The 15,293-nt window shown below is 44.0% G+C and overlaps 1 protein-coding gene across 1 annotated transcript in view; it reads left to right on the forward strand.

Annotated features, from left to right (window-relative positions):
* The window catches only part of ARHGAP22 (Rho GTPase activating protein 22), a 399,917-nt gene that overhangs the window by 130,121 nt on the left and 254,503 nt on the right, over window positions 1-15,293 (forward strand). Inside the window, exon 3 of the mRNA XM_085608768.1 lies at window positions 7,653-7,740. Within this exon, the coding sequence (XP_085464894.1) occupies window positions 7,653-7,740 (88 nt within the window). The remainder of the gene's footprint in view (window positions 1-7,652; window positions 7,741-15,293) is intronic.

Raw genomic sequence — 15,293 nt, forward strand, 5'->3', positions numbered from 1 at the left:
TGTTTGAGATGGGTGAGAATGTGATAACGCAAACTATCTTGTCGTCCCTTCTTTTCTCTTTGGGACTGAGTAGTGTGTCCCTAGGGCAATACCATGCTCTTTTAAGGGCTAGTTTTACTAGTTTACGTGGGTAGCCTCTGTTGGTCAATTTTTTGGAAAGGATGGAGGCTTCCGCAAAATAGTCTTTCTTAAGGTAACAATTGCGGCGTATTCTAAGGAATTGTGAGTAGGGAAGGGAGTCTCGCAGGGCTCTGGGGTGATGGCTGTTGTAGGATAGTAGAGTGTTCTTTTCTGTGGGTTTGCGATAAAGTGTAGTATAAAGACCGCCATTGTGAGCTATGATAGAAAGGTCAAGAAAGGCAATTTCGTCTTTACTGTAGTTCGCAGTGAATTTGAGGCCATTGCAGTGTGAGTTGAGCCAATCTTTGAATTCGGTGAGGTTCTCCTCACTGTTGTTCCAGATCAGGAAAATGTTGTCAATGTACCGCTTCCATTCCAGAATAGAATTTCTGAAGGGGTTCATGGGAGATAGTATGCGGTGTGTCTCCAGCCAATCCATATAAAGTATGGCAAAATTTGGAGCAAAAACGGCACCCATACTGGTACCCTTCACTTGTTGACAGTAGTTACCATCAAAAATGTTTCCTTTTTCTGCTGTCCATTTCACAGTAAGTTCTTCCTTCTCTCTCTCTCCCCCCAACCTCCATTCTTCCTTTCCCACTAAGGCACTACCCCACTCCCCTTTCACATCTCATTCTCTCTACCCATTCCCTCTTCCTTAATTCTCCTATACTTGTCCCCTAATTTATGGAATTTTTCCTCACCTTGGTGCTCCCTCACCTTCTATTTTTCTTACCATACATCCTCTTTCTACCCCGCCCCCTCTCACCCCTCCTGCAATTTGTATCCCTAGCATGCTTACTGCTTTCCCTCTCCAGCGCATCTTTATCCTGGAATTGCCCAATGCGCCCTACAGCGCAATCGCCTTTAATTTTTCCTTTCTATTTTAATAATCCTTTCCCTCCTTTCTTTTCCTTCCCGTTTTCCCCCCCGCCCCTTCTTCCCTTACCTACCCAGGCATTCTTTCCCAGGCATTCCATCAATCGGTTAGTCCTGAAGAGATCCCACCACTTCTTTGGGGATCGAAACGTCGTCGACTTACATCTCTAATCTCTTGATGATACATTGTAATTTTTTATTTGAGCACGAGATGTTGATTCATTGTGACTTTCAATAATCTTTATTTCACAAACACAAAAAGTCACATTTTAAGTCACTTGCCTGCGGTTAGGAAATCGGCTGATTTCCTTTTACAACTCACGGGCTGCTCACTATTTTTGTTTCGTAGTAATTGCATTATATCTAAATCATTTTTTGAATAAAACATATAATCCAATTTTTGATTGGAAAATTGTGATATTATACCTATCCTTCATTGGTTCCTTATGTCAAGAACCATGTGTGACCCATATGTTAAAAATTGTCTCTAGTATGTTAGGGCCAGCATGTTTTCATGAGCCCCCCTCCCCCCACTTCCCCATATACCGTGGTTGTCCTCCCTTTACCAAGAGCCTCTGGCATAACAGCACCAGCCATAAGCCAATAATCTCAGACAGTTTGCCAGTTACCCCTCATGTCAATAATTACCACCAATATGCCACTGCTGGCATTTTTCCAATGGTGCATAATATGGCAAGAATTAGCTCCAGCATGTCAGAGCAAACAGTATACGGACAAGAGTAACACACTTAAAACACACCCCTCTACTGACTTACTTTCATTCACTCATGTTCATTTGTGCTCATCTGCAACCACACTTCCTCACTCTTACTAGCGTTCAAATTTCCTCATACTCCCTCACTCTCATTCACACACACTAATTTTACCTGCTGCTCTCACTTTCACTCACTCCCTTACTCTCATAGTCTCACTCTTTTATTCTCACTTATTCTTACTCACTCTGACTTACTTATTCTCAACAACAGTACACTTACATTCTCCTACACTTGCTAATACTCACCCACTCCCCCATTCCCTCACTTTCACTTGCTGCGTTTCATTCACACGCTCTCTCTCTCTCTCTCTCTCTCTCTCTCTCTCTCTCTCTCTCTCTCTCTCTCACACACACACACACACACGTACTCTCTCTCTCACCCACAAACATTTGACACTTTTTTATGTAGCTTCAGCTGCTAGTGATGGATGGCCACTTGGGGAAGGAACACAACTCCCTACCACCTTGAGCACTGAAACAGTAAACTGAAAGTTGGAACCACTGTAGAGATGCCTGGTTCCAGCTTTCAACTTCCTTCTTTTGCAATTCACTTACCTGATATTGAGTTGCCCGACCTGGCGGTCAGCATTTTAGTTAATAATCCCATAGCGAACAATAAGCAAGTATTCACTATTGGTACAATAAAAAAAAGATAAGGAAACAGAAAGGAGAGACCTCCGCAGCCTATAAGTATGAGCCAATGCTTGTGCCAGGAAGAACAGAACCAGGAGGATCAGGGGGAACAGAATAATGAGGCTCAGCACCAACTGGACTGGCATCAAAAGGATTTAGGATAAGCAGACAAGGTGGGGCGTGAACAGGTCCAGGCCTACATGTGCCTATAATAAGACTTTGAGGACCAGCTGAGGACCAGAAAGAGTAGGACCAGGAGGCTAAGCAGTAGAACTAGAAGAAGGAAGGCCAGAAGGAGGACCAAGAAGAGAACCAGCAGGAGGAGGAGGGCGAGGAGGAAAGGGATGACAAGGGTCTAGAAGAACTAGGACAATGATTAGGAGGATTGGGACTAGCAGAAACAAGACCAGGGCCTTAAAGAAGACTAGGAGTACGAGGAGGGTCAGGAAGAAATCCAATAGAGGAGGAAGAGGGCCGAGAGTAGAAAGACGAAGAGGAAGAGCAGAAGATAGGCCCAGAAGAAGGATGATGAGAAATAACAGGAAGGGGAGAGACCTGGAGGAAGATGATGAAGAGGTGCAGACGGATCATGTAGAGGATGAGGGTCAGGAGGAGGATGACCAGGAGCAGGAGGAAGCTGATATAAGAACACACCCTTACTTACAGAGGCCCAGTGCTTAATTTGAGCCGGAGCTTTCCGGTGCTAAGCACCGGCATTTAATTTGTTTCCGGTGCTCAGCACCGGCACCTAATTGTCAACACCATACTTAGAACAGTCCACCACATGGTGGCGCTGCTCATCTAATTTAGAGATGAGCAGAACCGCGGTAGTTTAGGAATACATTATATATTAAAATTGCTAATAGCTGCCTCCCCAGCCATTCCTTTAGGGGAATAATCTGAACTGTCGCATTTACATGCAAGAGAGATGGTTAGTAGCTGTTTTGGCAGTGATGACAAGGGCGATGTGTGGGCCTGCAGGTCAGAGCCCTGGCACCTAATATTTGACGAATTAAGCACTGCAGAGGCCACACCTCTTATAAAAGATTCTCAATTACTCTTCTTAGGCTACATATCATTTATGAACCCCCTTATTTTTCATCTTACTCAAAACAGTGCTTAACACTCTCAGTTGGAGATACATTTTTTCTTTGTTGACAATTTTGGTGCTATCAGAGTTTGCCAAAAAATAATGCATTGACTGCTTTTGGTTCCACTCCTCATGACACCGCCCCTCAAGCTGTGCCCCTCTAAAGTTCATGGGATTCCAGACAGTGCTTTAAATGGGCCGGCACAAAATGGTACGGAGTACCGGCACCTTTTTATTTTGAAAGGGACTTCTCAAGAGTGACGTAATACTTTTAATTGGAGAATACCAGCATTTCTCAGAAGCAAGCAGGTACTCTGAAAGTTATTCAACAAAAAGGCACGGTTGTGACTGACACATAAAAAACGTATGCATTCTTAATCCATTGGGTATCAAATACACCTCCTGGGTATGGCTATGCTTATATTATTTAGTCATACCTCCCATGTGTGTTCAATTATTTTGAATAAAACATTCAACAACAAACGTACCCCAAAGATTGAGGATGATACAGGTACATTGGTCAGGAAGAATGTGAAAAAATGTGAGGTGGGTCAGACAGTGTACCGGCACCTTTTTATTTTGAGAGGGAGAGTACCGGCCCTTCTCAAGAGTGATGTAATACTTTTAGTTAGAGAGTACCTGCACTTCCCAGAAACAAGCAGGTACTCTGATACAGCGTGCCTGCACTTCTATTTTTCCATTTCAAGCACTGATTCCAGAGTATACTTTTTTCCATTTCCAGACTGTTTCCCTGTGATGGATTGCTCACTTGGCCCTGCCCATGCCTCTTAGTGTAATAAAAATCCCAGAATGCACCATGCGTGCATCGTGGCAGAAATGTCCCACTGTACACTGTCTTTGTTGCTTGATTTGGGAAACCCTACCTGAACATCCTCTGCCCTCCTCACTGAGTAACAGCCCCCTTAGTGATGAACCTCTGCGTATCCTGCTAATAAACAACTCTTGGCGTTCTCCGTGCTCCCAGCGGGATTATAAACCTTCATTAATAACGGAAGAGCCTGCACAGACCAGGAGAGTGCAGAGTAGGCAGAAGCCATCCATTCTGACGGGCCGGTCATTGGATCGCATCATCATGAAATGTACAGAGCCACTTACGCTGCGTTACTGCGCGGGGTCAGAGGGCACAGAGAAATGGATTCCCGGAGGCACAGCAGAAATATCACAGCAGATAGATGACTCCACGCTATGAGTGAGTCATATGTGCAGGGTTACCAGATGGCCCCATGTCACCGACATACTATCTTGCTTGGCGTGCAGGCCTGCCGCAATCATCAAGTGGATTCATCTAATTACTTTAATTGAATTGAGCCATGACTACAACTCCTAAAATGGATGCTTTCGCTATTTGAATATCCAGGCTGGACAAAGCGGGTATCGCCGAGAATATGAGCTTCCTGGTAGCCCTAGTTACAAGCCCTCTTTTAATGTTGCGTCATACAGGCGACTTGATGCTTTGCAAACAATTTATACTGGGCAGGCAATGATTTTCCGTTCCAAGGGGCATATTTACAAGGGCTTTATCTCCGCTTTTTTGGCTTACAAAGCCAAAAAAGCGGAGATAAAACCAGCGCCCTATTTACAAGAGGGTGCTAACATGCATAATCGCATGTTAGCACCCTTTTTCCCAACGCCTCACTTTGCATCTCCAATGAGATGCAAAGTGGGCGTTACTGGGCGTACCCAAGATGGACTACCTTGCAAATATCGCTGATGTTTACATCGCAATATTTACAAGGCAGCCCACATGATTTTAGCACACATTAGATTTTGGCGAAAACGGCCATTTTCACCAAAACCTAACGTCTGCTAACATCCTGACTTGGCCATCCCTAACATAGGGGGTGGATTATGCTGATACGACCCTGTATCAGCAAGGTCATAGCCCTTTTGCAGGGAACATCGCTGGAAAACCAGCGAAGTTCCCTGCAAAAGGGCGATAACCTCGCTATCTCTGGAATTTTTATCGCCCTGCGCTACCAGGGCGATAAATACCAGAGATAGCCTGCGATAATATAATTATCGCTAAGCACGGCCAGCGATAATTATCGCTGGCTGTTGTTAATATGCCCCTAAATTCATAGAAATTGTCCTTCTTGTATTTGAAATAGATTAGCAATTTATTACATTTAACGGGATTGCCGGCATCTGCTACAGAAAACTTAATTTACTATTACGGATTAAATAGCTCGGATGTCTCATCTAATACCTGTTACTTTACAAAAGTAACATCATGGGTCCTAGTCCTCTGACCTTTACTCAGCCCTGGGTGCTTATTTCCCTCAGAATTCGTGTTCGTCCTTCTATCTTCACATACAGACCTAGGATCCTCTCTTTATTACGAGTCATTCTTCAGACAGTGCCAGCCCCTGTCGCTGCAGATAACAGCGGTAGGGCGGTGGGGCCAGGTGAGGGAGGATTTCGAGAGATGACCACGAGGGAAAATTAATTGTTTATTTAATTTTCCCTCATGGTCGTCTCGCGAAATCCCCCCTCACCTGGCCCCACCGCCCCACAGCTGTTACATGTAGCGACCGTGACTGGACAGTGCTTAATTTTTGCAGGTGGTTGACGGTAGTAGGCACCAGACTTGTTTTTTATCGTCAGACATTGTCCTAGAGCGAGAGAGAAAGGCAGGAGAAAAGGAAAAAGGAGGAGGAGAAAGAAAGGGAAGCAGTGACATAAGGAGAAAGCAGAAATAAACCAGCATCTGCAAAGCCAATAGGTCTCATGTATGCGAGAGTCATGGCTTTAACAATGGGTTTTTAGCCATGTTGTGGACCAATGTGGCTGCTGTTCAGCATGGCTAAAAGTCAGTAGCATTGAGTGGGGTAAGGTGGGATGGGGTATATTGGAGTAGGGTAGTTTGGGGTGGAGTGGAATAGGGTAGATGCGAGTATAGTGGAGTTGGGTAGATTGGCGTAGAGTGGATTTGGGATAGGCTTGAGTTGAATGGAGTAGGTTGGATTTGGTAGATTACAGTTGGGCGGAGTGGGTGAGTTAGGTAGGTTAGTGTGGTAGATTGGAGTGGGGTAGATAGAATTGGGGGAGATTGGGGTGGAGTGGGATAGATTGGAGTTGAGTGGGATGGATTGGAGTGGAGTAGATTGGGTAGAGTGGAGTGGGATATATTGTGGTAGATTGGAGTGGGATATATTGGGGAAGAGTGGACTGGGGTGGATTAGGATAGGTAGATTGGAGTGGAGTGGAGAAGATTGGAGTCGGGTACATTGGGTGGATTATAGTAGGGTAGAATTGAAAAAAAACATACTGCACCCCTCCTCTTACATGGGTACTCACTTTGAAGTCAGAGAAAGAAAAATAAATACCAAGCTCTCTAGAAGAGAGATTCTGACATTTGACTTCTGTCTTTGAAAGCACAGCCATGTGATAAGATAAGAACACGATTTAAGGCCTATTTACAGAAAGTGAGCTCATGGAAGAATACAGTAAACAGGGTTGGGGCAACAGGAGGGACAAACTCGAGATGGACAGCCTAAAGCAAATAAAGCCAGCAAATAGAAAGCCAGAAAATGGAATGTGAGTTACAAACCACAAAGCCAATGGTAAGCAACGGGCAGAATGCATTCCTATGTCTACTTTCACAAAGTACCCAAAATGTCTTTAGCAAACGAGACAGCTGTATTTGGTAACACTGACATTCAGCAGTATGAATCACGGGCTCCTAAGAAAAAACGTGGCCCTCTGCAGTTAGTGTTTCTTTTACAAATGGCATACAACTCCTTGATGCCTGTGCTTGCCTGTTGCTATCCTGCTTCCTTTTGCGACAAGCTTTATTTTTAAGAGTGTACTTCTCTCAGTATGCTTGTTTCATTCTACTAGCTTTCCTCATTCCAAGATACGTGGACTGGTTCTTTTTATGCAAAGCTTCACTAATGTGCATGTACCTATGCATGCATGTGTGTATTTGTGCTGCTAGGAATCCATATTCATTGTAAAAGGTTGTGGCACTCCATGATGTGGTCAACTTGCGGTATTCTGGTTTCTGCTATCCTGTGCCAAGCTTCTCTCACTCCTGGGTTTATGTTCACTAGGAGGCCTTCCACTGGAAGCTCCTTGGCTCCCCGTGTGCTAAGCTCCTCTCCCGCTCATGCTTTCACGCTTCTTTCTCCATAGGGGTGCATCCAGCTACAAGGGAACCAAGTGACCGAACTCATCCCCAACGCAGAGGAATCTGGAAAGCACCTCTTCGAGATTGCTCCAGGTAGGTGAAGGTGTAGTTATTGTTGTTACACCTGGGCGTGTGTATTTCCTCAAACATTCTTGTCACTAATTTTCTTACCACATTTCAAGTGGGTTTTCACATCCCCTGTAATAAGAAATTACATCACTTGAAATTTTTATACCTCATTATGCTACTCTTCCCCTTCAACCCCCTTCACTTCCACAGCACTGGAGTCACACAACTCCCTCTCTTTTCTTCTCCCACTAACTTCATGGGGGACGAGAGATAGCCAATGATTGGCCAGGTTTAGATTTGTTTTATTTACTTGAAATAGAAGCTGAGACAAAATGGAACATGATAACACATGTGATACATAATGCGACAGAGGTGGATGTGTTTTCCAAAGCTGCGTCATCTGGACCTGTGAAGCCTTTGACTAGCATGTAAATGTGCAATACAAATAGCTACACAGAACTTCATGTTCTTGTTACATGCGCTAGTCTTGGCTGGCATCCGAATTTAGGATTTTATTCTGGAAAATGTTTAGATTTCACATTTTTTTCACCAGGGCTGCGAAATACTTTTTAGCTTTCTACATTGAATTTTATAATATAATTGATGCTGAAATCTTTATTTGTTATAGCTAGTTGGATCCATATGTGGTTATCATTGTATGTTCTATCAGAAGTACTTGTCTTAGAGCCAACAAACGCTCTATAAAACTGAAATTGCTAAATATACCTACAAACACAGTTTTGTTTCTCCATTCTGCATCAAGGGTATGCATAGAAGAGGTTCCAGTTGCAAAGAACCCCCCGCCCCACACACCTCAGATTTAACAAGCGGTGTGGTCTGTCTTTCATATCTTCTCAGAAGTCAGATGGCAGCTGCATAATTTACTGACTGGTATATTCCAAAAAGCAATCTATGGGGCTGATTCAGAGTTTGGCAAATGGGTACTGCGTCACAAACATGAAGGATATCCCGTCTGTCTAATTACAAATGTAATATATCCTAACCCTGGCGTAACTAAACTTGAGGGGGGCCCCCCAGAAACGTACCTGGAGGGGCTCCATCCGGACCCATTAGGGAGCTCTCTGGGCAGAGTACTGTGCTGAGGGGGCCCGCTGGAACTTGGGGCCCCCTGCACCGCGGGGCTGCGGGGTCCTGTGGGGGCCTGTGTTACGCCAATGTATCCTAATGCACTTGTTATACAGTGGACAGGCCATCCATCACACTTTCGATGGAGTAAGCCATCTGCCAAACTATAAATCAGCCCCTATGCCCCTTGCTCATGGCTTCAACGTACACAGGGTCATGAATACTTGTGACAGAGAATGGGAGTGCCATGTGTCGGCAGCAAACTGGCACCCGACTATGCACGCTTATCCAATGGCCACTGATGCTGCTATCATTTGTCCCAAGTGGTGGACTGAGTTACAAAGGGCCAGATAGGCTAGTCTGGCATTTCCCCCAGGGGGCTGCTTTCTGAGCTACCGTTACACAATCATGAAGGGCCTCCTCCTTTCTACCACCTTTGTAGTTCATCCTGGTTTGCACATTTCTGCCAAGTTTGATTTTAGTTTCCACTCTGGTCCTGGTTAGGCCTGTGGGGCACTGAAGTTGAAAAGCTGTTAAAACTATTCCTACATTAACTACTATTGTATTGAAATCCTATTTATGTAGCACTATATATCACAGACGAATTGACAAACACTTCCAGTGGACAGTGAGCATGTTATTACATAGGGTTAGGACTCTAAGCAAGAGCTTACTGGAATGAACATGGACTTTGATCACTGCTTTGAATTAAAACAAATGTCACATCAGGCACCTCTGTGCCCACTGCCACTTATGTGGGGGTTCCTAGTAGTGTTTCAAGGTGTGGAGAGGTCAATCAAGCAGCTGGAGAGACAACAAGAGGGCCACTGCAATTGGTCCATTTGCAATGGGAGGTTTTCTGTTGAAGCATAGCGGGAAGCATTCAAATAAAGAGCAAGGCTGAGTATTCTCGCAAAGGAAATCCTGGAGATAGAAAACCTTTACTGATACTGTGCATACCTTAAATGTTATATTATGAACAGTTCTCACAACAGCTGCTGTAGTAGTGATAAATGCAAAAAGAACAGATGATGGACGGAATGTTGAACAAATCAAACATTGACCCCCCAGTCACAGGTCTGAGTTAAATCCATCATTTGTTTGCTTGCCACGCCATTCCAGTTTGGACCCAGCCATTTTCAAATCAGTCTTGATATCAAAAAGTACATCTGATTTTCATGAGTGTGAGACCCTAAAGGCCATATATCACACCAATTCAGTAATCTCCTTTCCACCATTTGTCCTCATTCACCATATTGGCAAACACCAGTACTAATATCTGGGTCTGGTCACACTTGCCATACATGGACACACCACATTCCCACCCACAGAGGCCGCAGTCAGGTCCACGTTTGGGTCCGTCCCTTATTTATACCACAGAAAAAATCTACAGTACACACATTGGCAGGCCAGTGGCAATACAACTACATGCTTAATCCAAAATAAGAATAGATGTAACTGCTATACCCTGACAACTCAGCTTAACTTGTTCTTGGTCTGAGAAACCCCCTAAGAATTCCATGTTCTGGCCCTTAAGAATTTCAAAAGACTTTTACAATTCCAAGCAAACTTCAGGCTCTAAAGTTTAATTAGGCTTTAATGCATACACTACAGACATCTAAGATGGTATTCATCTCATTGGCTAATGTACCTTTTTTTCTTCCCAACTGTCCCTTTGAATAAACCCTTCTCGCAACAAGCCCATTAGAGTGGGATTGTGTCCTCCATTTTGTCATCCTGCAATGGCAATTTCTCTTGTCTCTGACAAGAACACATTTGCAAATGGTTACAGAGCGGGAAACTTCTCCATTTGGTATACTATCAGTCAAGATAGTGATATCTTTTATTATACTGGCTGAAAATATTTATATCAAGGTCGAACAAAACGCTAGTTTTCAAACCTTTTTTCAGGTGTCATTAAAAAAAGCTTTCAAAGATTCACGTAGCAAAATTGGAGTGTTTTTTCCACACACAAAAATATGTTTGCCACAGGAGTAGAGAGATGTGAATTGAATTTAACAGCGTCAGACTAGAATTTCAGGGAAGGGCCGAGGTGTCTAGAAATCTGCAAATTCAATTTCCAGTTTTGTAAATGAAAAAGTGCAAATAAACTTGCATTCAGAGACAGGCTGCAAACGAGTAAAGATGACATACAAAAGAACTTGTTATCTAATCATCCAATACCTTAGCATTAGATTGAGGATGTATTTGTGAAAAATGCATTGTAATGTCTGTAGGAGTCTATTTAACCAGATGTGTTTGTTTTGTGAAATTCTATATGGTGAGGACTTTAGGTGGATTCAGAAGAAGACCCCAGTATAGAATGCCCTCATGTAGACCCAGCTCTAGGCAAAAGCAGCCAGTTATGTGCTGCTTCCAAAAATGTTGAGATGTATATCCACAGCCTCCCATTTTGGTGTACAGTGCTTTGAAAAGAAAGGTTTTAGTGCATGCACACATGCATGGATATTTAATCAAGCATTGGCAAAGCCAGTAGGTTTGATATTTGTAACGTGTGATACTGGCTCCCTAGTGCTTGTTTGTGTACTGGAGCACATGCACAAACAAAATAATCTCAATAAAGGATGCTACAGAACAAAGGGTTATTTTCCTCTTCCGCAGCATTAATTTTTCATATGTATTTGTCAGCACGTGCTGCCCATTGCTCCTGGGCTGCTCGCTGACTGCAAAATAGTCTCTCATGCATTACAATGGACACCCAAACAGCAAGTAGAAAAACAGCAAGACTAAAATGCACCTGTGTGCTGATCCTAGATGAAATTGATACTTCCTCAATCTAATGTGGAAATGTGCCTTTTTAGGGACACACCAGTGCAGGCTTCACCCTTCTCTGTCCACGGGTCCTTAAACCAACACAATAGAGATTGGCACTGAAGCTGGAATTCAAATAACAAGTTTATTAATCACTCATGAGTGGGACTACGTCCACACAGCACTCTCAAGTGCTGCCTGAGGTAGTACTTTGAAGTCACAGAACACAGGCTATATATACAGAGTTTGTTGCAGAGTAAGCATGTAGTTACAAATAGAAGGTACAAGCATACACAGGAATAACTACCGTCAAACATGGGCAGATGGGAGATCACCTAGTCGGCAAAGTGAGAGGGGGAGCAGAACTGCTTACAGTTGCAAGACACAGTTGACAGTTATGACTTTAGTCAGGTGCATTCCAGCAGGTACAGGCCTTTTCTCAGCACATATACATTGCTTGAGCTTAGAATAGAAGGAGTTAACTAAAGCTGATGACTCAAGCAGAATAGAAAAGCAAGCAACAGTGAAGACGGTAGAATCACAAGGCTAACAAAATGGATGCTACAAACAAGATGGCTTCAGCTCATGCTAACAGCAATTATTTTTGATTTACACACTAATCTCTCAAGTCTAAGACTAGGTTGGGACCACTGACAACTCTTAAACACATAAAAAAGTTGAGTTTTCTTTTTCAATGCAGAACATTTTTCTTTTTAAATGCAGTCCCATTTCCATTAAGGCAAACAGGATGCATTAAAAAAAGATCTGCTTGACTAATAAGAAATCACCGAGACCACTAATAGCACGCATTCTGAATTACAAAGACCATGACACGATCTTGCGGGCTGCTAGGGAGAACACCCCTATTCGCTTTGAGAACAAATCGATTTCCCAGTATCCGAATTTCACGCTGGCGGTGCAGAAAGCCAGGGCCACCTTCATGGAGGTTAAGCGGACCTTGCGAACACGGAATTTGAAATATGCTTTGCTTTTCCCGGCCCGCTTGAAAGTCATTCATGGTTAGAAATCCATTTTCTTCGATAATCCTGAAGAAGTAGCAGATTGGTTGGAGATAACATTCATGCCGACGGCTTCGGACCAGACACAGAGTCCTCTCACGCAGCGGGATGCCAGGACCAACATGACAGAAAATACCGACATGGACTCCTTCTCAGGACCAGATTACGACCAGTCAAAAAGACGCTCTCCTGACGGTGGCGGCACTGGCTGCACACGACGTCCAAACTGCAGTGGTGTCGACTCAGTCGTCATATGTGGCTACAGTCCGTTCGGACTCCGAGGCTAGTTTGACATTGTTCCCATCGATCACCGCACAGATGGCAAGAGAATACTAGAACTGTAATGCAGGGTTTGCCGGGACTGGTAACGTATATGATAACAAGTAATATGTTCCATGTTGATTGATGTATATGAGAGGTCTAGGGGTTGGTATTTGCACAGGGGAACTATGATGACATACTAAGTTCATTCATACTGAGTACAGAGTAATGTCTGTCGAGAATGGGGCAGTTGTAACCTCCTCCCCCCTAGCGACTGCACTATGGCAATTCTTGTTTATGGTTCAGGTTGAACCTCTCTTTAATGTTTGGTCCTCTGGTGTTTTTCAGAGGAACCTAGTATTGGGGAGTTTAGACAGTTATGAATGCTCGGCCTTTCTCCCTGCAACACTTGACAGGCGTAGGGATTCACATGCTCCACACAGAAAGTATTTACTGAATACAGATGGTGTCGCTTAACACATATGAGTTCTGTACTTTGAATGTGAGGGGGATGAGATCAGTCCACAAAAGGCACCGAATATTAGCGCAACTGAACAGACGGAAGCTTAACATAGCTTTCCTACAAAAAACTCACCTTAATCATGACGAGCACTCAAACTGCAGCGGAAGTGGAGGGGACACTTGTTTTTAACATCATGCACCGCATTTGTAGGAGGGGCTGCGATCTGGGTTAGAAATAATACCCCCTTTAGATTATTGGAGCAAAAAATAAACCTGAATGGCAGGTATGTATTGCTACACAGCTTATTGGATGGGGCACATAGTTCTTGGGAGTGTATACGTCCTGAACACTGACCAGGACAGATATCTGGACACAGTTAGTGTGGCACTAGCGGAATGGACTGATTATCCTTGGGTGATAGGGGGAGATCTTCACGCGGTATTAGATCTCGACTTGGACAGGTCGTACCCTCGATTGCATGCAGCTGAATGCAGAAAACAGGCAGAGGCGCTTAAGAGATGGGCGGGGGAATGGGACCTGAAAGATGCTTAGCGATTGAAAAATCCGAACCATAAAGTGTATTCCTTTTACTCCCCACCACATAAATTACATACTCGCATAGACAGAATTCTTTGCTCCAAAGCCATGCTTGGTGTTGTTAGCAGTGTATTACACATGGTTAAGACACTATCAGATCACAACCCAGTAGAGTTGACTCTCCAATGGGGGATAATCCCAACCCCAATACCGACCTGGAAGTTACAGCCCCTGCTACTGGAGGAACAAGTCTTCCGTAGTACATTATCTGATGCTATTTTCAACTATTTCTCCGAAAACAAAGGGACTGCTAGTACGCGTCAGCTGGAGTGGGACGTTTTCAAAACTGTTATAAGGGGAGTTACAATTAGCACGAAAGCGGGAGTCCGGCTTGCCCTTATTGATCGCATTAAGGAACTGGAAGGCAAATTGAACACATTAGAAAGGGAAGCTGCTAGGACAGTCACAATTACAGGAAGCCAACATACAATATGCGGAGCTTTTGTAGGAACACCGCATAGTGGACTATCGATTATACACACAGAAACAACACACTCAGGCAGATAGAGCGGGACCCCTTCTAGCAAAACTGGTTAAAAATACTCCCCCGCCATCCCCTATATTGGAGATTCGGAATGGGGAGGGCAATATAGTAAACACTCAATTGGATATTAACACTGTATTTTGGAGCTATTATGAACACTTATATAGGCCGCCAGCGGGACATACTATTACAGAATACGAGCCCTTTTTTGAGGGTTTGCAAATTCCACAGCTTATACAACGGCATAGTAAAGAACTAGCCAAACCGGTAACTAGTGTGGAAATCAAACAAGCGATTAAGGTTTTACCACGCAATAAAACCCCTGGAATGACGGCCTACCTATTGAGTTTTATGCTGTATATGCTGACCTGCTGGTACCGCATTTACAGTGCCTGCACCAAGCGTCACTGGACTCAGGTGTGCTTCCCCTCACTACGTTGCAGGCGACTGTGGTTTCACTTTTGAAACCAGGAGGTGAGGGTTCTGACATGTCAGGATACAGGCCTCTGTCCTTTCTAAATTCTGACTATAAAATATTGAGTAAACTGTTGGCCACTAGACTCTGTGAGTTCATACTGCAACTAATACATACTGATCAATGCGGTTTTGTTCCAGGCAGGAGTACGGCGCTTAATATTAGTAGGCTACATCATATCATGACCATGCTTTTTTTTGGAAGGTACCCTAATGTCACATGAGGTCTTTGTACGAGAGCACGGAGCACCGAATGGACTGTTCCTATTACATGCTGGCATCGCTAGATCAATTCGAAAGATTTGGACACCAGGCGGTGACGAACCTGAGACACACGCACTGCTCACTATGCAATACCTAATGGGAAACGGGGCACATCTTACAAGGTGGCTATATTAGTGGATCCGTACAGTAGCAGCGG

This window comes from Triturus cristatus, chromosome 1_2, assembly GCF_964204655.1.
Source record: "Triturus cristatus chromosome 1_2, aTriCri1.1, whole genome shotgun sequence".
Taxonomy (NCBI): Eukaryota; Metazoa; Chordata; class Amphibia; order Caudata; family Salamandridae; genus Triturus; species Triturus cristatus.